Source organism: Amblyraja radiata, chromosome 33, assembly GCF_010909765.2.
Source record: "Amblyraja radiata isolate CabotCenter1 chromosome 33, sAmbRad1.1.pri, whole genome shotgun sequence".
Lineage (NCBI taxonomy): Eukaryota > Metazoa > Chordata > Chondrichthyes > Rajiformes > Rajidae > Amblyraja > Amblyraja radiata.
Genome location: NC_045988.1, coordinates 12,538,995 through 12,562,711, shown reverse-complemented (window position 1 = coordinate 12,562,711; position 23,717 = coordinate 12,538,995). Strand labels below are relative to the sequence as shown.

At 40.5% G+C, this 23,717-nt stretch overlaps 2 protein-coding genes across 4 annotated transcripts in view; both read left to right on the top strand.

Annotated features, from left to right (window-relative positions):
- grik4 (glutamate ionotropic receptor kainate type subunit 4) overlaps positions 1-12,609 on the top strand; it is a 101,025-nt gene extending 88,416 nt beyond the window's left edge. For both annotated transcript variants that reach the window (XM_033049576.1, XM_033049575.1), the window contains 5 exons: positions 1,394-1,559; positions 1,636-1,861; positions 5,017-5,145; positions 8,170-8,288; positions 11,493-12,609. In XM_033049576.1, the coding sequence (XP_032905467.1) occupies positions 1,394-1,559; positions 1,636-1,861; positions 5,017-5,145; positions 8,170-8,288; positions 11,493-11,858 (1,006 nt within the window). In that variant the 3' untranslated portion in view covers positions 11,859-12,609. The remainder of the gene's footprint in view (positions 1-1,393; positions 1,560-1,635; positions 1,862-5,016; positions 5,146-8,169; positions 8,289-11,492) is intronic.
- Positions 12,610-20,745: 8,136 nt separating this feature from the next.
- The window catches only part of tbcel (tubulin folding cofactor E like), a 54,194-nt gene continuing 51,222 nt past the window's right edge, over positions 20,746-23,717 (top strand). For both annotated transcript variants that reach the window (XM_033049826.1, XM_033049827.1), the window contains exons 1-2: positions 20,746-20,835; positions 22,079-22,191. The gene's annotated coding sequence lies outside the window, so the exon portion shown is untranslated. The remainder of the gene's footprint in view (positions 20,836-22,078; positions 22,192-23,717) is intronic.

The window sequence follows — 23,717 nt, the reverse complement described above, 5'->3', positions numbered from 1 at the left end:
TACATTTAGTACAAGATAAAGTCCAGTAAAGTCCGATTAAAAATAGTTCAAAGGTCTCCAGTGGGGAAGATGGGAGGTTAGGACTGCTCTCAAGTTGGTGAGAGGACAGTTCAGTTGCCTGATAACAGCTGGGATGAAGCTCTCTCATAATCTGGAGGTATGCGTTTTCAAACTTCTGTACCTCTTGCCTGATGGGAGAGGGGAGAAGAGGGAGTAACCAGGGTGAGACTGGTCTTTGATTAGGCTGGTGGCCTTGCTGAGGCAGCATGAGCTGTAGATGGAGTCAATGGAGGGGAGGTTGGTTTGTGCGATGGACTAGGATGCATCAACAACTCTCTGCAAAGTCTTTCGATCTTGGATTGAGCTATTTCCAAACTATGATGTGATGCATCCCAATAAAATACTTTCCACTGCGCATCTGTGGACGTTGGTGAGAGTTGCCGGGGCGCCCAAACTTCCTAAGCCTTCTAAGGAAATAGAGGAAATTGTGTGTTTTATTGGCCAATTCTCCAAAGTGGCCGGTCCAGGACAAATTGCTGATGATATTTATTTCTAAGAACTTGAATCTATCAACCATCTCTACCTTGGCACCATCAATGTATATCCGGGGTATGTGTGCCACTCTCCTTTGTATTGCTGACATTGAGGGAGAGGTTGTTGTCTTGTGACCACGTTCTCATGTTCCCCATCTCATCATTGTTGATATCCGGCCCACTACGGAGGTGTCGTCTGCAATTTGGAGGTGGTAGAGAAGAAATGGACTGGAATTGTAGCTTGTTTGAGGAACTTGATTTCTGTGCAAATATGGAAAAACTGAGGTATTGGCTTTAGAGCATCAGAATCAAACAAGATTTGGCAGAGGTCCTCTAAATCTCAAAGCTCTTTAGAGTTAATAAAGGGAAACTGTTCTTGGTGACAGAGTCAGTAATCAAAGGTGATCGGCGAAAGAACCTGAGGCTACACAAGACCACTTAATTATAGTCAAGTCCAGTCGAGTTTATTCTCATAGGCACAAGTAGGGTGAGGTACAGGTGCAGTAAAAATCTTGCTTCCAGCGTTATTAGCACATAAAGCAAGCTGGTGTGATTACAAATAGAGGTAGCTGGAGCTTACTGGGCTAGGTGCTCACCAACTGAATACTCAGCTTCCTTCATCTTCAAAACTTTGACAGGAAATTCTTGCTTAGGCCAACAACAAAAATTATAACAGTTGAGCAATGGGAGAAAATCTTATGGATTATTCTGGACTCTTCAAAGTTATTGCAGGAATTCTTTATAAACTATGATCTGTTCAGTAGTCTGGAACCAAGGAAGCAACTCCTATTCAGATGTCAGTGCTTTTTACCAGACTTTATATTTCAATTGCCTGATTATTTTTTTTTATTTTTTGTCAGGTGGGCTTTTACACTCATCATCATATCATCGTACACAGCCAATCTGGCTGCTTTCCTCACGGTACAAAGAATGGACGTGCCAATAGAATCAGTTGATGACCTTGCTGACCAGACGAACATTGAATATGGAACAATACAGAGAGGATCAAGCATGACTTTCTTCCAGGTACAGCACGAACAAGAGTTTCACTTCCTGTTGTTAATTTGTTCAGTATTACTGAGGAATGTTATTTTGCTTTCAGAATTCTCGATACCAGACCTACCAGCGAATGTGGAACTACATGCATTCCAAGCAGCCGAGTGTCTTTGTGAAAAGTACCGAAGAAGGAATTTCTCGTGTTTTGAACTCCAACTATGCTTTTTTATTAGAGTCAACAATGAATGAGTACCACCGACAACGTAATTGCAACCTTACACAGATTGGTGGTCTTCTGGATACCAAGGGATATGGCATAGGCTTGCCCCTTGGTGTGTACAACAAGCATTCTGAAATGTTTTCTTGAGTCGTGCATATGGTGTACATGTATTTGTTAATGAGACTCTATCAGCAATGATAGGATTTTAAGCCACACTTCGGCTCGGTTGCATTTGGAGTATTGTGTGCAGGTCTGATCGCCCCATTACACGAACGATGTGAGGCTTTGGAGAGGGTGCAGAGGTTTACCGGAATGCTGCCTGGATTAAAGGGTTTCCGATACAGGACAAATCTCATGCTATATAATAAATATAATAAATATATATTGTAAGGTACATAATCGAAGTGGAGTTTTTAAAGGAAGGTTGCTACTTTCAAATTTTTTAAAACCATTTCCACTTTTTAAGTTAGAAATCAAAGAGTGTTAGAAATAATCCACTGAGTACATTTTTCAATAGTTGTGAAGATAAGAGATAGATTATGATGTGTGACCTTTCACGATTACTGAAGACTGAGAGATGAGCAAGCATTTTAATGAGATTGATTAAACTAAAAATGGCAGGGAGGGGGAGGGGCAGTGATGAGGTTTATGCCTGAGGGAGTAACAAATGATCTGTAAGTTCTTTGTTCAAAGCCTTTGAAAGATATAAAAGTAATTTATTGAATCATTAGAGCATTATCATAAGAATAGGTGTCTGCATAAATCATTCAGGTTGACAATTTACTGACCCAGCAAAACAAACACCAAAATAAAAGTGGCGTCAAGGAGAAAAGGTAAGTGTAAATGCAATAAAACTTGGAACACCAATATGTTAACAAGTCACTGAGTTCTAATCATGAAGCTCAGATCAAAGAATTATTGGATCCAAGTTCAAATCCATTGCATCTTTAGATAAATCTCTCCCCATCTCATTCTGCAGAACAGTTTGAATTACATTTTGGACACAAAGTGCTTGAGGAACTCAGCAGGTCAGGCAGCATCTCTGAAGAACATGCCTAGGTGATGTTATCAGGTTGCAACCCTTTTTCGGACTGATTGGAGGGCTGAGGGGGGGGGGGGGGGGGAGGAAGGTGGAAAACCATGCAAAACCTTGCCCTTGGGGGTGGACAATTCAATATCAATTCCAAGTCTATCCAACCTCTTCCTGTATCGGAAACCCTTTAATCCAGGCAGCATTCCGGTAAACCTCTGCACCCTCTCCAAAGCCTCACATCATTCGTGTAATGGGGCGATCAGACCTGCACACAATACTCCAAATGCAACCGAGCCAAAGTCCTATAGAGCTGCATCATGACATCATAATTTTGCATCTCTTGATTGGGAAACGTCCAAATCCCATTTTTCTTTTTACGACTTTATTATAATAGATGGCTGTTGGCAACCCTGCGGCAACCAATGAGCTGGAGACCGTGTGGAGTCTTTTGTCTGGCCTCAGCAAATAATTGATTTTAAGCCAAAGCCAATTTGCATGGAAAATAATATCCATCGACGGCAGAGAAATATAAACTCTATCAACTACTCACAAATAACAGCAAAGTCGTTTTACTGAAAAATGGCAGTGACTGAAGAATATATATTCAAATTAGATGAATAAAACAGATCGCAGACACTGACAGTTATGCAATTACCAGACCTGACTGACAAATTATCCAATCAGTCCCTCTCTGTCTCACAATACCCTTGTCACAATATCTTACCTTGGCAATAAAGAAATTGTAGCATCTTCCAGTCCTTTAATTTTGCTTACAAAGTAATCATTTGTCGTATTCTATTTTCTGTTAAAACCACATTTTGCTATTTTACTGCCTAATTTTTCCAAGCATATGTAACCAAAGGATTTATGTCCCCTACAAATATGTCTTTCCATTCCTTTTTGGTAACATCAGTAGACATTACATCTTTGGTACATTTTATATGGTTTGATGTTAGATATTGTGTCATATTACCAGCCATTTGCATAAGAAAACGTAGGAACCCAAATGGAATAAAATAAGCTTATAACTAATTGCCCAGTACAGTGGTAAATAAAACCCAGGGACTGAACAAAACACAAAACCAATAAATTGGCCAACAACTATGGACACAGCAGATAAATTAGCACTTCAGGTGATTATATTCTGATGAAGGGCTAATGTCTAGCTTATTTATCAATTCTCCTCTCAGATGCTGTTTAAACAGTGTTCTTGCCCTAATTCTATGACTGTATTTTGGACGACAGTAAAACAATTTATTTCTTCAGAACAATTTTCCATTTCGATGGTAATCATCTATTGAACACAAAACATGAAAGTTAAAGTAATTAGCAGAAACTAATGACATTATACCAAACTATTATCATTGATATATCAATAATAATAATGTTTTAGTTCTTATCAAGAATTCCCTCCCATGTCCACCAAGGCCAGTCCTTGGTGACCTGATTCCACTAATCAGTCAAGAGGAAATTCTTGCCAGCAGTTTCTAAAGAAATATCAGAATAATGGATATAAATATGTGGTGATGCCTTTAAATATGCAGGTTATTTGCAGCATACTGTGAGGATGCTTATACAGACCCAAGTCTCCTGTGAGGTTCCACTGAAAAACCGTTAGCTTTTTAAATGATTTCAATTCCATGTTCCATTAAAACTAATTCAGTCACCTGGTATAGAATTTCTGCCTTGGGCAGAATTAAACAGCCTGAAATAATGTAGTTGCTTATTTTCCACCACACAATAACTTACATTTTTAATAAAATAATAATAGTCATTGTGTAAACAGTTGTTATGATGAATATTATTTTGCTCCAGTGATTATCAGACTCACCGTAAAACGAGCCATCAAAAGCAGTTATTACACTACTTCTAATTATTTAACTCTCTTGCTTAACAACTACTGAAGTTTTGCTCTTAATCCAACAGTTATCTCAGGTTACTGGGAAATTGTTCAAGTTGTGAATAGCAGTCCCTTAATTTAAAGACTAAATGTTATCACTAATAAGAAGTGTTCGGAAATAACAATGTCATCTTTCATTGCCATGTAGGCACACCTCTCTAGAAACTGAGTGTCAATTCCCAACTGACAACGTGTAGGTAACAGCTTGGTCAAGCCAGGTGCTGATTCCAAAGCCAACATTAAACTCCTTTCATGTCAGTGCAAGACCTTCAATTTGCTTGATTAATCCAGAGTTTCAGTTATGTTTGCTAATTATTGTGTACTATTCTTTCAGCTTCGCTTTTTCGAAATGAATTTGACTTGGCCATTCTCCAACTTCAGGAAAATAACCGGCTTGAAATGTTAAAACGGAAATGGTGGGAGGGAGGAAAATGCCCAAAAGAAGGAGAGCACGGGGCAAAAGGTAATGAGAAAGCTTTCCTTCAATATAAGAGTTCTTTCAGCATTTTCCTTGATACAAAGAATATATTTAATGATTCTCTTAATGAAGCAAACTTGTTCCTAATAATGGATTTCTTGGAATCACCTTTCCATCTATGTTTAAATCAAGGCCACATTGACAATGAATGTTTAGCCCAGTACTGTTGCCATGACAACCAAAACACAGTTCAGGAAGTTTAATAGAGGATCTAAAATCCAATTTGGGTTATCAATTCCGTCTCCTTACAGCAGAATGTTAGATATATTTGTACATGTTTCAAATAGCAAATAATGCAGATGATTAGTTTCCCATGAAAATATTTTATTAGTTTGGTTCATTTGCTTTTTTAATTTCAATTTCATGAAAGATTGCAGCCAATTTTTTCAATACATTCTTGGAGAGTATTTTGGAAAGACTGGATTTACTTTCTAGCTCCAAATCTTGGCCTTTGGACGCTGTCTAAGTGTGCAGCTTCCCCATTTTGCCTTGTTTTGTTTACTTATCTAGTTACAATATTCAACTAGTCTTCAGCTTACATGAAGGAAGTAAGATGGATCATTCAGAATAATGGCTCCCACATTAAAAACAAAGGAGAGGGAGGGGTTGGGGTTGGGGAGTGTCGGGGGGGGGGGGGAAATGACGACTTGGTGGGTATTGACAATCAGTATTGGTGGGAATTGGTGGGGAAGATGTATGTGTTTGGGGTGAGAAATGAAGTGTTGAATATCGTCAGAGTTACTAGCATATGATATGTGAGGAGCTTCTATCTTGGGGAGGAAGGAGAGATGAGGGATTAAGTCCTTAAGAAGAACTATAAATTAATGACATAATAGGGGTCTAGAGTAAAATGCAAAGTGCTCGAATAACACAGCAGGTCAGGCAGCATCTGTAGAAGGAATGAATAGGCAACATTTCAGGGTCGGGACCCTGCATCAGACTGAGTTTGAAGAAGAGTCTCAACATGAAGCTTCATCACTCTATTCCTTCCACAGATGCTGCCTGACCCTCTGAGGTACGCCAACACTTTATGTTTTAGCCATGATTCCAATCACAATCACAATCACAATAATACTTTATTAGCCAAGTATGTTTTGCAACATGCGAGGAAATTTATTTGCCAAGTCAGTCAATCAAATGGAAAGCAACGGAACACACAAAATACATTTTAACATAAACATACTCCACATTCCTCACCGTGATGGAAGGCGAAAAAAAGTTCAAATTTCTTCCCTTCTATGCTTTCCCGTGGTCAGATGCCTCGAGCCTTCCGTTGACGGGGCGATCTTGACTCCTGTAGCCGGCGGTCGGGCCCTCCGCATTGGGGCAATCAGCTTCTGCATCGGGGGGATGTCAGCACCCCCGCGCCGGCGATCGGACCCCAGGTCGGGGCTGGTCGAGCCTTTGCGCCATTGCTCCAGCATCTGCAGTTCCTTCTGTCTACTTAATAAGGATCTGTTGAGGTTGAGCTCCCTGTGTCAGTCTGGGAGTAGCTCGCGTAGCCTTATTTTATGTAGGCCAGACGCAAGTTACAGAGTGACTGAGAGATATAACATGGAAACACACCTTTCAGCCCATTGAGTTCAACCTGACCATTCAGTACCCAGTTACACCAGTCATGCGCTAATTCCGTTTTATTCTTCCCACATTCCCCTAATCTCCCCTCAGATTCTACCACTTGCTTCTATGCTAGGGGCAATTTTACAAAGGTCAATTGACCTGCTAACCCACATATCTTTGGGATGTAGGAGGAGACTGGAGCACCCAGAAAAAATCCAAGCGGTCACGGGGAGATCATGTAAACTCCACACAGAAAGCTCCTAAATATTATGGACTGTTGGAAATTTTCTGCATAAGTAGATTATGGGCAAATCAGTTATGCAAGTACCATTGAAAACGATAAAAAATTGTGTCAGTGATCCTTCATATAGTAACATTAGCCCTTAATGCATAACCAGGAATGCAAATTGCAGATTTTTCATGTGGAAAGCTCCTCGTTTTCAATAAGATGGTAGTTTTCATAGGCATTGTAAGGTGTAGCTCACTAAGTTATGGTGCCACACCATCCAGTTTCTGGACAACCGTTTCTTCCTTTACTTGCTGGTCATGATTGCCTACTCTAGTTTACAGTAGAGAAATAGGCCAAGGGCACCCTGACCAGTCTACACCAGGCATAGACTCTCCAGGGTCTTTTCTATTCTATGTACTTCATCGCATCCTGGCAGCTTGACTCCTATTCCTCTCTCCGTAGTTTCCCTTAAGTGCATCTTTATTTATTAGCCTTACACATTTAATGTGATAGCAAATTCCAGATAACATTAAATGTGTAAGGCTAATAAATGTGTAAGTCAACGATCTCTGGATAAAGTTTGTTCTAAATCTATCACTGAATTTGTTGGTGACTCAATTTATGTCCCTTAATTTCATACTTCCCTCAAGAAGCAACATTTTTTCTACACCTAACCTTTCATGCCTCTTTACAGTTTAAAAAAACCTCCCACAAGGCCAGATTTCAATCTTGCCTTTTCTCAAAAACAAATCCCAGATTTTGATGAGTGTTGGAGAAGATCTAAGAATAGAAGCTAGTCCAGTGCAGTTTAATGGTGGTTTAATGATGCAGCAGTTAGTGCCGTTCCCACACAGCTTCAGCGATCCAAGTTCAATCCTGACCATGGAGTACCAACTGTGACTTTTTGGGTTTCTTACGGGTGCTCTGGCGCTGGTAGATTAATTAACTATTATTAAATTAATTGCCTCTCGTGTAGGTGTGCGGAAGGAGAATCAGCGAGGGCATGTGAGACAGAATGGGTTGCAGGGGGATAAGTGAGGATATCTGACAAATAGATGTGCTTTGAGAGTCAGCATAAACTGGTTGCCCTCCTATAACGTACAAAGAAATGTAGCAAAAATGCACAGAAATAATTAATTAATTGAATTGGTTTAAAAGCCCATTCAACATTACTGGGCACTTGCTTATTTTAACTTGCTGTTTTTGTTGTTCTATTACAGGTCTAGGGATGGAAAATATTGGTGGCATTTTTGTTGTTCTAATCTGTGGTCTGATTGTTGCTGTTGTCACGGCAGTGATTGAATTTATGTGGACAATGAGACACTCCACGGAAACAGAGGTAACGATTGCTGAAGGGTTCCACTTTTAAACCTCAACAAACTGTCAGAAAAGTTAATTACACTAAAGTTAAACATGAGCGTTGGGTGCATTGTTAATACTTTAGTCAATGCAGACATGAATGTAATCAATATTCTAACAATTAATGGCCTGGTTCTTTTGTATTAGAGCTTGAATTAACCGACTCTATCCAAACACAAAAACAAGCAATTGTGATAGAGCAGTATTGTAAACTGTTCCACCAGAGAAATTAAGTCCATGGGCTTTTCACAAGTATTTCTTTCCCACAAGAGCCACTTAATTAAACATTACATACCCGTATTGTTTTCTTTCCACCCTATATTTATGAATTCATTTACAACAGCAGGTGATAGTAAAGTGTTTTGTAAACTAGCTGCCCTCAATAAAACACTTGTTTTAATCTCTCCTTTATTTATTTCATATCCTACTGTCTCCAGATTTTCAAATGGAAACAAACCAACAGTATATTCTGTATAAGAACTCTAGACCTCCATAAAGTTCTCGTGAAAAAATCACTTCTCAACTAACTTCAGTTTAAAAATGTGGTACAGCACAGAAACAGACCCTTTAGCCTTACCCATCCATGCTGATCTTGATGCCCACATACATTTGCCTGCATTTGGTCCATATATGTCCTCTCCATCTTACAAAACCCTAAGGGGGGGATAAGATGGAATCCTATTGAAATCCTTGTGTATATCTCTTCTGCACTCTTTCCAATGTTACCACATCCTTCCTGTAGTGTGGAAACCATAACTATACACAATGGTCTAAGTGCAGTCTGACCAATGTTCTACACAATTCCAACATGGCATCTTGATTGTGATACATAATTCCATGGTCTATGGTGGCAAGCATGCCAATTTAAAAAAAATACTATAACGACTTGTATTGCTGATTTTAGGAAACTATCAACTTTCACCCCAGGTTCCCTCTGCACATCGATACCTCTGAGGTTCCTGCCATTTACTGTCCTATCAGTATTTGATATCCAAAAATGCATAAAATTGTAATTTTCTGGATTAAATTCTGTCTGCCACTGCCCCACCCAACTTTCCATCTGATGCCCCCCATGTGCCCCACCCTTCTGGGCTACCCTACTGCAGTGGACTTTGCTAAGCCTTGCTAAAGTCCATGTAAACCACATCTTGATTGTAATCATGTATGTTTTTTTCTTTGAATGGATAGCATGGAAACAAATGCTTTTCACTGTACCTCGGTACACACGACAATAATAAATTAAACTAAACCAAATTATCTACCATGCTGCCTTCATCGTTAATGTCAGCCTATCCCGGAAGTAGAAATGGTAAATTTTCAGGATGATTTTTGAGAAGGTAGTAGGAGCAAGAAAAGTCCTGCCTCCTTTCAGACGCACACTTAAGCTGTCTCCTCTCCTCCCGCACTCCAATCCCACCCCACCAATCCAACCTTGAGTCTTAACTGTTGACTTAAGATAAGGGCAGTCACATTTCTAGTTCATCACAGAGATATAGCATGGATACAGACTTTTCAGCTCACTGACCACAATCCTACAATACTTTATTTTCTTGTTCTTCTCACATTCCCATTAACTTTTCCAGATTCACATACCAGGGGGGTGGGAGGGGAGCAATATACAGTTGACAATTAACTTGCCAATTTGCACATTTTGGAACTTGAGAGGGAAACAGAACATCCAGAGGAAACCCACGTGGTCACAGGAAGAACGTGAAAGCTCCATGTGGGCAGCACCATAGTCAGGATTGAACCTGGGTCTCTGACACTGTAAGCAGTGGGATCTGCTAGCTGTGTCACTCTGCCACATTCTGTGGAAAGGTTAGTTGCATACTGATCTGATATAAATGAGGATGACCTTCAGGTACTGGTGAAAAATGAGATCACTTACTACGCCTCCCACACAATGTTGACTGGCTGTTAAAATCAGTTCAGAAACTTTCAACAGCACTTAAAAACATTCAATACTTTATAATATGATCAAATTTATACCATTACGTACATATCATCATTATAGCAACATGAGTATATTTGGACTTATTTTCAATAGTCTTGGTATCCTTACATTTCTATATGCCATTGTAATAATTCAGGGAATGGAGACACTGAAACAATGTCCACCCTAAAAGAATGTTTGGTTTTCTCCCCATTAAACATTGACACCTTAATGGTGTTTCACTATTTTAGATGAGAACCCAGTGACTATTTTGGTTTCTAAGTCTGCAACTACAATTACCCCCATTATAATTCAGAGTAGTTTTCCTTGTAAAACATGTATCCTGCCTCATAATATAATATTTCCTTCAAACCTAATTGGTTTGTTGATATCCTTCCACAGCGATCCAATACATGACTCTCAAATCTGTCTGAACTAATTCAGCAAGGCACTCAACTGTGAAATAAATAATTAGTTCACAGAAACATAGTCGCTTTCCCTGAGCAAGGAGGAATAAACAATAAAACGTTAATGTTACTCGCATTCAATATAATTTTTTTCAAAATATGGTAGCAGATGATATTAAAAATCCATCGATTCCATCAACTAAAATACCAAGGCAAAAATAAGACCCGTGGGCATAGTTTATTACCTAGAAACAAATAACTCCAAATTCTTTTTTTATAAATCTCAAATTTTAGAATTACTGTCAGAGAGATTATAGCACTCATCCAACATTCCGAGCATCCTAAGGCATCAGTCCATTAATAAAGAGGAAAGTTGTTCTAACAGTAAATTATCAATTCTCAGCAGGGATAAAGACTCTTCCATGGGATGCGAGCTGTTTTCCAAGGATTAAATCGTGAAACCAATAACTAGAAACCAGGCATTATATAATATTCTCTGTTATATTCACGATTTAATCATTATTTGCTGTTGGGAACAATATATGCAATCAATACTATCGTGTGTAACTAAACACGACACAAAGTGCTGGAGTAACTCACCAGGTCAGGCAGCATCTCTGGAGAACATGGATAGGTGACATCTTGGGTCAGGAAACTTCTTCAAAGAGTGACCTGAAACGTCACCTATACATGTTCTCCAGAGATGCTGCCTGACCCACTGAGTACTCCAGCACTTTGTGTCCTTTTGTGTAAACCAGCATCTGCAGTTCCTTATTTCTACTCTGGTGTGTAACTTATGTCTTCTATCATGTACTTTAATCATCTCTCTTTTTTTCCCCCTCAGATTTCGGTTTGTCAGGAGATGCTGAAGGAACTGCGGAGTATTGTGTCATGTCATGAGAGCATTAGGTCTCGGCGGAAACGACGCTTGATAAGGACACGTTTCAATCAAACTGAAACCTCGCGTGATGTGAACACCATGAGCCTGAGCAATGGGAAGCTATGCAGTGGCACAATGCCGGACCCTGTTTCCCAGCGATTGGCACATGAGGCTGCCTTGGCAGTAAGAGGCTGCACCCACATTCACGTCTGTCCAGAATGCCGTCGATTTCAGGGCATGAGACCCCGGCCTATGGAGTCACCAATACAAAGTGAAGAAAGTCTAGAGTGGGAAAAAGCCACAAGTAACAGCAGTGACCAAGAACAGTAGGACAATGGCAAAAAAGACCTCCAACACAAAGACCACTGTGCTCGGGTGAGCTCTGCCCACTGCGAGAGGGGAAATACCCTCTGTGGTGGGGGAATGCAGAGTGCAAGCCTTGGGCAGCGGGTTCTGAAATAATGAATGTTGTTCATTTTACACAAAAAGACATTAATAATGCACTGTGTGGATCTTCTTTCTTCAATCAGGGCAGCGGCAGAATTATTTCTGTATATTCTAATATGAAACAAAGTGCCAAATCTCACATTCCCATTCTCAGAGCAGCAAGGTCTTGAACCTCAAGCTATGCACTCCCTCGGCCTGGAAGGGGGGGCTATGATCAACATAAGTTAATTAAGCGTCACTGAACAAGTGGCAGAGACACAAAACCATTTGTATACAGTTTCTACAATGGCGCACAATTCTTGGTTATGTGAAACCTCCTTCGCATAAGCCCAGGGTGACTGGATGGGGAGAAAGAGAACAAATGCTATATAAATCCCCCATCTCTGTTTCATCATCCTGTGTGGTAGAAATTGGACTCGCACACTAACCTAGATTGAAATTTGTGAAATGATTCTATGCAATTCCTGTGTTACAAAGATCGGTACATTAAACTTTAATTAAGGATCTTCACCTTCTGCCTTTTTCAGAAAAAATCATTGCTCTCTCTTGTTCTATCTTCTGTGCTCTCCCTGTCATTGTAAAGAAATGTATAGCTGAAAGATTTCTTAATATAACATAAACATGTTGGAATGGACATTTCCATCTGTCAGAATCAATCTTCGTGTTTAATGTCACCATTTAAAGAGGAGAGAGTGCTGATTCATGCAAATCCTGATTGAAAGATCATTTACAGGTCTTCCAAACACACCCAGTGTCTTTTAGGGTTGAAGTTGGTATTGGTGTTATAATTTTAAAAACCTAATACTTCCTGAGTTCATTAGATTTAAAATATATTATTTCAAGATATTGCCCTTTAATTGTGGTGTTTCTTATTATAAAAAACTGATTCTAAATTATATTAGAAGGTAGATAAAAATGCTGTAGAAACTCAGCGGGTGAGGCAGCATCTATGGAGCGAAGGAATAGGTGATGTTTCGGGTCGAGACCCTTCTTCAGAAGTCTAAAGAAGGGTCTCGACCCGAAACGTCACCTATTCCTTCGCTTCATAGATGCTGCCTCACCCGCTGAGTTTCTCCAGCATTTTTATCTACCTTCGATTTTCCAGCATCTGCAGTTCTTTCCAAAATTATATTAGGGCATTTTTGCATCCTTTACTGTAACAGATTTTACTGATTTTGGAACGGCGAGATGGGGAGGAAAGACAATGCTGTCCTCCGTCTCAAAGATTTGTGTTGTTATCAGGATGTGCGATTTTCCTCTCTATGAATATCAGGGAAGGTTCTGATTTATACCATGTGTAGTCTCATGTTAAATTGGAAGTAGACATTGGCAGGATTTATATTTCAGCACAAAATTAATTCATCAAAATGTTCAACATTATGAGCTGGCAACTTATATCCTTGCCCTTCACTAAGATAATCGTTCACAATGTATTGCTTGTTTAAGGTAAGATGTGATGAATAATGCACAAAGCTTCATGTGTAGCGTACCCTATTGATCGTTACCAACTGCAGCAGTATTTTCTTCCTCAGTCATGCTGTCTCTTACTTTATTTAGGCAAGAGTAAAAAATTAAAAATGTGATCAAAGTTACTTCAATTCCATGCTATATTCTTAAGAAATGCAGCAAGTTTATTTCAGTCTGGATGTTTTAAATGTGACCAACCACTCATGCCGTGTGAGACACATGGACTGAGAGCCAACTGGCTTGAAAACTTGTCAAGGGTTACATTCTGACTGTTGAGACAGATCTTGGTCAAAGCTATTGCTATCTAACAGCTGGATTATGCCAGAATGTCTCTCTCACATGAAATCATAAGAGGGAAGGGGTTGGGGATTACACCCACACCCCAACACTAAATTTAAGATCAGTGGACTGGCACAACCGTCTGACTTCATACATTGTAAACTGTTTTTGTACATGTTGACACCTAGAATAAAATGTAGCTACCCCAACAATTCACACACATCTATGACTGGAGTAGGTAACTCCAAGACTCAAGAGAGAGTCAAAAAGTGTTTTAATTGTCATTTGTACCGACAATAGAAGAATTAAATTCTTATTTGCAGCAGCATGACAGGCCAGTGATCACAATACATATTATATGTTACAACTAATCTATAGCAAAGCTTGAAAAGAAGGTTTTGTCCCTATCCTGTCATTGCAAACTGTAGTTCTACCACAAAAAGAAACTAGACTAAAAAAATATCTTTCACAATCTTGGGTTACTTCAACTAACCAATTTAATATTTTTGACTTTAACTCCCTTATGAGGAAATATTGCATCTAATTTTTATACAGTAAGATTCCACATTTGACCCTAAGATGAATGGTAATAAAAATGGTGATTTTTTAAAAATTTTGGTTAAAGGTTAAGTTTGTGTCTTAATGTTCAGTTGGATGGGTAGGGGTGCTTCAATTCAACGCTCACCCAAAATATAACTGTTCCAAAAGTGCAGCACTTGATCTCTGTTTGAGGGTTGAGCCCCCAATGTTCTGAATCAAGATGGAAAGTTCACCCACTGATAAGAATAATGCTGAAAATACCCCATCTGCACAAGTAGCAAGTACTTAAGTTAGCAATTCTGTTTTCTGATTTCAGGACAGGAAATTATCTAGAAGAAATCTGGATTATCATTTCAATTATGCTTCTATGTCACGGTTCTTAAAAACTTGTCAGATTGCAAATAGGTGCCAGGCCACAAAATCGGTATAATTCCATGTGAAAATCACTTGTGATGATTCCTGTATCAGTACATTAGATGGTTACATTGTTATGATCTATAGCAATTACAAAAATACTGACATGAAAACAAGCTAGGCAGAAAAGAACTCTTAAGTGCTGGCATAATTCAGCGAGTCAGGCGGCATGTTTGGAGAACATGGATAAGTGACGTTTCAGGGCAGGACCCTTCTTCAGAAACTATGGCAGGTTCTTCTTCGGCACTCCCATGGAGTCCCATGATTTCTGCCACACTGGACTCTCTGGGTTCTGATATGGCTGATGAGGCCAATGTGAGATCCGAAATACTGCCACAAGGACAGAAAGAGGCACTTGTTGACCTATAAGCTGGGTATCTGGGAGACGGTGTGTTCCTTCCACCATTTACACTGGGCTGGTCTGTGATTCCGACTTGGGACTCAAGATTCTCAAAGCCATCCCCAGATTTCCTTCTCCATTTTGAACAGTTCTAGACCAAAGATAATAAGACTATTTAAAACTGAAGCAGTAGTAGTCCATTAGGTTCCTTATACCTGGTCAGTAATCTCTTATTTTAGTGCTATTTCTACACTAATCATGTATCTCTTGATGTCATTAATGTCAAAAAATCATATTGACATCTGTCTAGTTAAAGTAGTGAATTTCAAAGATTCATCCATCATCGGGTCGATGAAAACATTTCTCATCTCAGTGATGTGGAGTGTTGATGGAGCGAAACCTGGTGGATCTCAGTTGCAGAAAAAAGTGGAGGGCCCGATAGCCTCTCTGAGTCATGAATATTCAGTTCCTAAATATTGGTGCCTCTTCCCCGCAATTGTGGAACTCATCAAATTCATCACTTCATTACTAAAATCTACCCTATTCGCAAATTCACTTGCACCATTTCTGACTTTTTTCTTCATTTTGTGGATCTCTCTGTCTCCATCTCAGGAAACAAACTATCCACTAATATTGATATAAACCCACTGCCTCATAGACTATCTAGACCATACCTCTCCCCATTGAGTCTCTTGCAAGAATGTCATCCTTTTCTCCCAGTTTCTTTGCCTTCACCACATTTGCCTCAATATGAGGGTTTCTATTCCAAGACATCTAAAATGTCACTTTTCAGGAAATTTGCTTCCCATCTACAGTGGTTGATGGAACCCTCTCTCACATTACCTCAATTTCCTGGACTTCTGCTTCACACCTCCATGCTCCAATCAGAACAGAGATAGTTCCTCTATTCTGCACCGTTCACCCTGGTAGCTCCACATCCAGCAGCTAATCCTTTATCATTTCTGCCAGCTACAACAGGCTCCCACTACTAGTCACATCTATTCTTCCCCACTCCCTCCGCCTTCCATGACCACTCTCTCTGTGACTGCTTGGACTTCTCATCACTCTCCACCTACTCCTCTCTGACCCCAGACAAATTCCCCTGCAACTGTTCCTACTCCTACCTCATCATCATTCAGGAACCCAAGCAGTCCTTTGCACACTTCTCCTCCAACGCTGCACACTTCTCCTCCATTCTGTCTGCAATGTTTGTCCTGAGCTCCCAATGCCATTTTGACTCTCCTTCCTATTCCCACACCAACTTGACCAGACTAGACCTTCTCCACTGTTACGATGAGACCCAAAAGCAAACTAGAAGAACACTTCATTCCTCAAGAGAAAATAGCGGCAGAGTGTAGTGACGTTTTGCCAGCAGCTGGGCTGGGTAATTTTAAATATGTACAATTTAAACTTGTAATGCTAACAAAAGCAGAATAGATCATCATAATGTGCAGACTCTTGGGCCAATTAGATGAAATAGTGATTACAATCCAGCTATCATCTACTACCTACTGTCTCACCCCTCCCCCTCTCCTCTTTATACTGGCTATCTTCCCCCCCCACTCTCAGTCCTGATGCAGGGTTTCAATCTGAATCATTCCCATTTTGTTTGGCCTCTTGATCTCACAAAAATGATTAAATACAACTGTTGAAATGAATGAGCTGATACATGTTCACCTTATCCCTGCAATGAATTCGGGAGGATTTTGCAAAAATGGGGCTGTTGGTAACTAATGGTTTGAGGTGGGTGCTGTTGATAGCCCATGTGTCAGAAGTGTACAGGAGAGTGCTAGGTGAACAATTTGCTTTGTGTCAGAGGGAGTGTTGTTGGACTGATGATAGGAAATGTTATGGTTTATGTTTGTTTTCAGGATGAGGTTTTATTTTGTGGACGTGAAGCATAAGGTCCATTCTTTCATACACATCAGTGAATGAGATGACAATGACTTGGAACTTGTGATCATAACCAAGTCATTAGAGTATAGCAGCTTAGTAACTGAAATTGGACTGTAGGAAGGAACTGCAAATGCTGGTTTAAACCGAAGATAGACACAAAATGCTGGAGTAACTCAGCGGGACAGGCAGCATTCCTGGAGGGAATGGGTGACGTTTCGGGTCGAGACCCTTCTGACGTTCTATCTGTAGCGGAAGTAATAAAGATTAAACAGTTACCCAAGTTTCCTTTCGGCTAGCTCCATTCTGACAAAAAGCTTATTGGAGATAAGGTGTAACACTATGGTGAAAAAGATTGAGGTGGCTGTGCAGACTTTCTTTACACCTGTTTGCACAGGAATTGGGTATGTTGAGAGCCCATTAAGATCACAGCTTTCTAGCTACCATGCAGCAGATGCAAAATGTCAGCAGGTTTTGTATGGGGATTTGAGAAGAATGTTTAAGAATCTCACAGTTAAAGGTTTTTGTGAGGTCAAAAGAAGCCCCTGCATTTCTCTTGAAGTTGATATGTTGTGAAGTTTATGTACATTTTACTTTTTAGATGGACAGCAATTCACGGATCAGCTTTTTAGCCTCTGGGAGGAGATAGTTGAGGAAAATGACTTGCAATTACTTTATTATTGGGGCAGTATTTGCAACAGAGCCAGATTGAAACAACTTTTATGGTTGTTCAGCATAACACCAAATTCTCTTGTACTGTTCAGTAAATGAGTCGATAACTTGACTTGGAACGGATGTCAAGAGTTATGGGAAAATGGGATCAGGAGGCAGAGATCAGCCATGATTGAATGGCAGAGTGGTCCCGATGAGCCGAATGGCATAATTCTACTCCTATAACTTGTGAACAATGATTTGTATCCCAATATGGGCATATTCAAGTATTACCTGCTTACTCCATTTTAATGAATGAGGTAACTTTTGTTTCAGAGTGGAGACAATTAGGTATGTATGTGCGTGTGAATGTGTGTGCTCACTAATGTTAAATGGACATAGCCTACTGTAAAAGCTTGCAAAATTGAATCCCATTCAATTAAAGGCACAGTGAGAGTATAAAGTTGGCTGAGCAGAGTACTGTACAAGTAAATAACCATTTTGAAAGGATGGAGGTATACAGTAGAGTTCTTCGATGTTGGGTCACTGCTGCTTTTGATATATATTACTGTAAACAAAGGTCATTAAATTGGATTTTTACATTTTCATCAGATCTGTTCCACCCCGCCTCTTTTGTTCCTGAATTCTTTATTGGTTTTGTTATGTTTAGGTTTTTCCATTACAAAGCAAACCGAGCCAATTTCTCTTCATAGAGACACAAGAAACTAGAAATGCTAGAATCTTAAATAAAAAAACAAAATACTGGAGGGATTCAGCAAGTAAGACAGCATGAATGGATGGCAATGTACAAATGATGTTTTGAGTTGGAGGTACACAAACGTGCTGGAGAAACTCAGCGGGTGCGGCAGCATCTATGGAGCAAAGAAAATGGGCAACATTTCGGGCCGAACCCCTTCTTTGGACTGATGTAGGGTGGGTGGGGGAAGAAGAAAGGAAGAGGAGGAGCCAGAGGGCTGAGGGAGTGCTGAGAAGGGGAGGAACAATAAGGGCTACCGGAAATTGGAGAAATCAATGTTCATGCCACTGGGGTATAAACTGCCCAAACAAAATATGAGGTGCTGCTCCTCCAATTTCCGGTGGTGCTCACTTTGGGAGGTCAGATTCGTAATGGGAGGGGGAGTTGAAGTGCTGAACCACCGGGAGATCAGGTAGGTTATTGCAGGCCGAGCGGAGGTGTTCGGAGAAACGATCGCCAAGCCTACGCTAGGTCTCACCGATGTAGATCAGCTGACATCTAGAGCAGCGGATGCAATAGATGAGGTTGGAGGAGGTGCAGGTGACCCTCTGTCTGAGTTGGCGCCCTTCTTGCATGTGATGATAAGTTTGGAGGTGGTGTTGAACGCCAAGTTATAGTTGTGTAGTGAAGGACAACAGCCTGACATACTGTACGTGTTCTTATTTTCCAAGTGGTCAGAACCTTTGCAAAGTAATTTGGAGTACTTCAGGGTAGGGATCATGATCCATTGTGCACTCTAATATGATTAAGTTACTTGTAGCTAGAGATACCTTCAAATTACACCATTACAGTTAAAGAATTTAAATTTGAATTATTAAAACTGGAATAGAAAAAGCTTGTTACAAAAATTAAAACTGGTTTACTAATATCCGTCAAGAGAAGGGTCCCGATCTGGAATGTCACCGATACATGTTAATAGACAATAGACAATAGACAATAGGTGCAGGAGTAGGCCATTTCACCCTTCGAGCCAGCACCGCCATTCAATGTGATCATCCCCAATCAGTACCCCGTTCCTATCTTCTCCCCATATCCCCTGACTCCGCTATTTTTAAGAGCCCTATCTAGCTCTCTCTTTAAAGCATCCAGAGAACCTGCCTCCTGAGGCAGAGAATTCCACAGACTCACAACTCTGTGAGAAAAAATGTTTCCTTGCCTCCGTTCTAAATGGCTTACTCCTTATTCTTAAACTGTGGCCCCTGGTTCTGGACTCCCCCAACATCGGGAACATGTTTCCTGCCTCTAGTGTGTCCAAGCCCTTAACAATCTTATCTGTTTCAATGAGATATCCTCCCATCCTTCTAAACTCCAGAGTGTACAAGCCGAGCTGCTCCATCCTCTCAGCATGACAGTCCCGCCATCCCGGGAATTAACCTTGTAAACCTATGCTGCACTCCCTCAATAGCAAGAATGTCCTTTCTCAAATTAGGGGACCAAAACTGCACACAATACTCCAGGTGAGGTCTCACTAGGGCTCTGTACCACTGTAGAAGGACCTCTTTGCTCCTATATTCGATTCCTCTTGTTATAAAGGCCAACATGCCATTGGCTTTCTTCACTGCAGAGATGCTGCCTGGCCCGCTGAGTTACTCCAGCACTTTGTGTTTTATACAACATTCCAGCGTCTGCTGTTCCTTGTATCTTTACCAATAACCTTCATGGAAGCAAATCTGCCACCCTTATATGAATTGGTCCATCTTGTGTATACAGACCTACGAACACGATTGGGTGTTAACTGTTGCATGAATTCAGGGGTAATTAATGATGAACAATAAAGGCCCGTATTGTCAGCAACATCTACCAAACAAAATAAATAGCAAATTTTGTTTCTGGATGTCGCTTATTTCTAGGTCAGATTCATGATAGTTGTATTTGCAAGGTAAATCTGTGAGGAATATCATTGATTCCTCCTCGGCCTGCTGAGATCATCCAGCACCCTGTATTTTGATCGAAAGTTATTGTTTTGGGGTCTTTGTTGGTTTGGAAATTACCCTAAAACGGAGCCTCGAAACTGAGGTTCGTTGCGTCCTTACACGTCCCCCAGTTAGTTTAGGGCTATCTTCTTCTGACATCCTGAAAATCGTTAGCAGTCTCTTGCGTGTCCACTATCATTGATCTGTTTACCTCAAATTAGTGGAATGGGCATCACTCCCAGTGAAATGCAGCCCATTACCGTGGGTGTGTCTTTCTGCCGGTCCCATGGATCAGTCTGTGCACAATGCAACTGGTTGTGGAGGTAGAGGACGGGGTTTATACCTATCGCCACAAAGAATTGGGTGAATAGATTGCACGTTATAACGGCGGTGAGAGCCCTTGTTTTCCGCGGTCTAGCTTTGGGCCTGGGTCCAGGCCTTTGTTGCCATGGTGATGCCGCGGGGAGGTCACGTGTCGCTGCTGTTTACGCAAATCACGTGTTTGCTGAAAGATGCTGTGACGTCAGCTCCGCAGGCGCGTACTCGGGAGGCGCGCTCTCGCGGCCGCTGTCGGCAGCAAAACAGACCGGGAGCGGAGGCGGGAGGGTGAGTGAGTGAGGCCGGCCCGGGGCTGTGGGTGGGGAGAGCGGGGCGACTGCCGGCACAGCAGGGGATGGAGAACACGGTGGTGACACCGCGGCCTCCGGTGACTGAAAGGGGGCGCAGAGACCGGGCACAGGCCCGAGGAGGGGGGTGTCAAGTTGGGACGGGAGGGATTAAGCTGGGAGAGGGCATTGGAAGAAGGTCGAAGAGAAATCGCAGGCCAGGCAAGGGTTAAAAGGGGAAGCAGGAGGTCACGGTGGTCAGCTGGGCGGAGCATATCAGTGGAGAAGGATCAAAGTAGAAGCTGGTCGGGGGAGAGGAGGGGGCATCGAGAAATGGGGTTCAAGATGGAGAGAAGAAGGTAAAGGGGATTAAAAGGATTAAAAGAGAATGACGAAATTGGCAAATAGAGTGGAGGAAGGACGATGAAGGAGACCATGGTTTGTGATGAGGGCAAGGGATGTGGATTGGGGGAAAGAATGTTAATGGGAAGGTTTGATGTATATTACAAGTTGGGTGGGTATGATGCAAAAGGACCAAAACAAATCATGAAGACTGAAGTTGGTTGTATCCTTACGGAATCCCCAGTACAGTGTAACACTGCTATCTTATATGACATCCTGACAATGTTTTAGCATTTTGTTCAAAGGTCAATTGCCTTCTATTTCTAGATGTCATTTATGTCGGTTGTTTCTAAGGTACCTTGTCCCTTTCTCAGTAATCATAAAGGGTATATTTGTTTACATCCTTTCAGTATTTTCATAAGAGCCAATGTCAGACTGATAAACCTGTGCCTTCCAGGCTTAGGATTGGTTTCCTTTTGGAACAGCCAGGTGCCAGTTTAAGGAAACATTCTGCTATCCATCTCTATTGAAGTTGTGGGCATAAGTCTCAGCAAATCTATGTCCCATATCTTTAATCAACTTTGGAAGGATATGTGGACCCAGAGTCACATCAAGTATAAACTGCTTATTTTGTCTAAATTGCATTACTTTTCTCTTTATTAATTTCAATAATAATAATACAGCCAAACCAATCTGAAATACTAAGTATCATCTACCAGAGTATAGACATGCCAGATAAGTATTTCTTAACTTTGTCATAACTTATCTGTCTTTTGTTGTCAATGTCTTCTTTCCACTCTGTTTTGCCTTGCTTGGTTTGATCCTTTGGTGGTCCCAAAGGCTGTGCTGACAGGTATGGTTAGGATGTTTCTATCATCTGTACCTGAATCTATCTCTTCCAGTGCAAGAGCTGCAGACTTGTTCTCAAAGCCAAATATATAATCCATAGTTCAGAAGGAAGTGAAGTCAATTGGAAAATAAGATTTGCCCATCGTCTAATTGGATTTTTCACCAGGTATTTTGAATTCTTCCCTTCTTTTACTTTGCAAGTTGTCTGCATAACAGACTCGGGGCTCCAAATAATTAGAGCAGATGAAGGAACAATAATTTCTAATATTGATTTTTTTTTTGTTTGCAAACTTAAATATATTCTAATTTTATACTGGAAATGCTCTTCTCCAGAAACTGGTTTGGATCTACGATATATTAAAGTATAAGAGAAATGAAGCGGATATCATACCGAGCACAGAAACTGCAGAGATATGCAGCTCACCTGACATTGAATGCTGCTTTGCAGGTCAGGCAACATCTCTGGAGAAAAGGAATAGGTGATGTTTCAGGTCGAGACCCACCTATTCCTATTCTCCAGAGAGGCTGCCTGACCTGCTGAGTTATTCGAGCTTTTTGTGTCTATCTTCAGTGTAAACCAACATCTGTAGTTCCTTCCTACACATTGAATGCAGCTTGCTCCATTCTTTGTTCTCAGAACAATTGCATCTCCATTCTTTTGGACAAAAGCTGTAAGTTGTTGAGGAGAGCTGGATTCAATAATGATTAGATAAAGAGAAAAAAGCTTAGATTGAGAGAAAACAAAGGGAATTCAAGGCTATCGCACTTAATAATTCATGATTATAATAAAATTAAAGGGTATTTTTATGACCGATAGGGTATTGTTCAATGTTCAATTTCACAGGTGCGAATAGGTGATAAAATAAAGGATGACAAGACTTTGAGTGAAGTTTAGAAATTAAGTGATGGGTGTTAATGAAGAAAAAGTGTCTGCTCATCAAACTGTACTAGATGTCAAGTTACCAGTCAAGAATGCTGTGTATTTAGAAACATGATTGTGCTCCTGTGATTGCAAGAACTATTGATCTTGGAAGAGATAAATTTGGTTAATAATTTCAAAATCTGTGTGACAAATGTGCACACTCTCAGGGTTAAGTAGTGTGCTCTGGCAAGGAAGATTCTAGTAACTGTTGAGTTCTTTTGTTGTGCTCTAGTTGCCTTTGGAGACCTGACAATTGTGGTTGTTGGATTCCATTCCGGAGCGGTTCTATAGACTCAGCAGTTTTAAGGTTATCATAAATAAAAATCCATCAATTTGATCTGCCTTTGGACATTCCAATAGTAGGTTAATATTTTATATTTCCTTTATAAAAATAGTTCACTTTGCAATTATCCTTTGTGCTGTAGCTCTTGTGCTAGGAATAAATAAGAAGCTTTGAATGTGTTTTTTAGTGGTTGGAGCTGGTCAATATTTCCTCTCCTGTTATAAGCTGTTGGGAAGGATTTACCACAAAATACTTTCATCCATTTTGTGCTCTTCTATTTCAATTGTTGCTTTTCATATTTCATGAACATAATCCTTAGTTTTAATGTGGAGGCTGGCCAGTATCATTATAGGATTATAGATTTTACTGATTTTAAGTCATTTTGCCTACAAGCTAGTTTTGTTTGCCATAACATGTATTTTCAATGGTTTGATTCTTTTAAAAGGGGCCACTTGCCCTTCATGAATACTTTACCTGTTCAACAGCA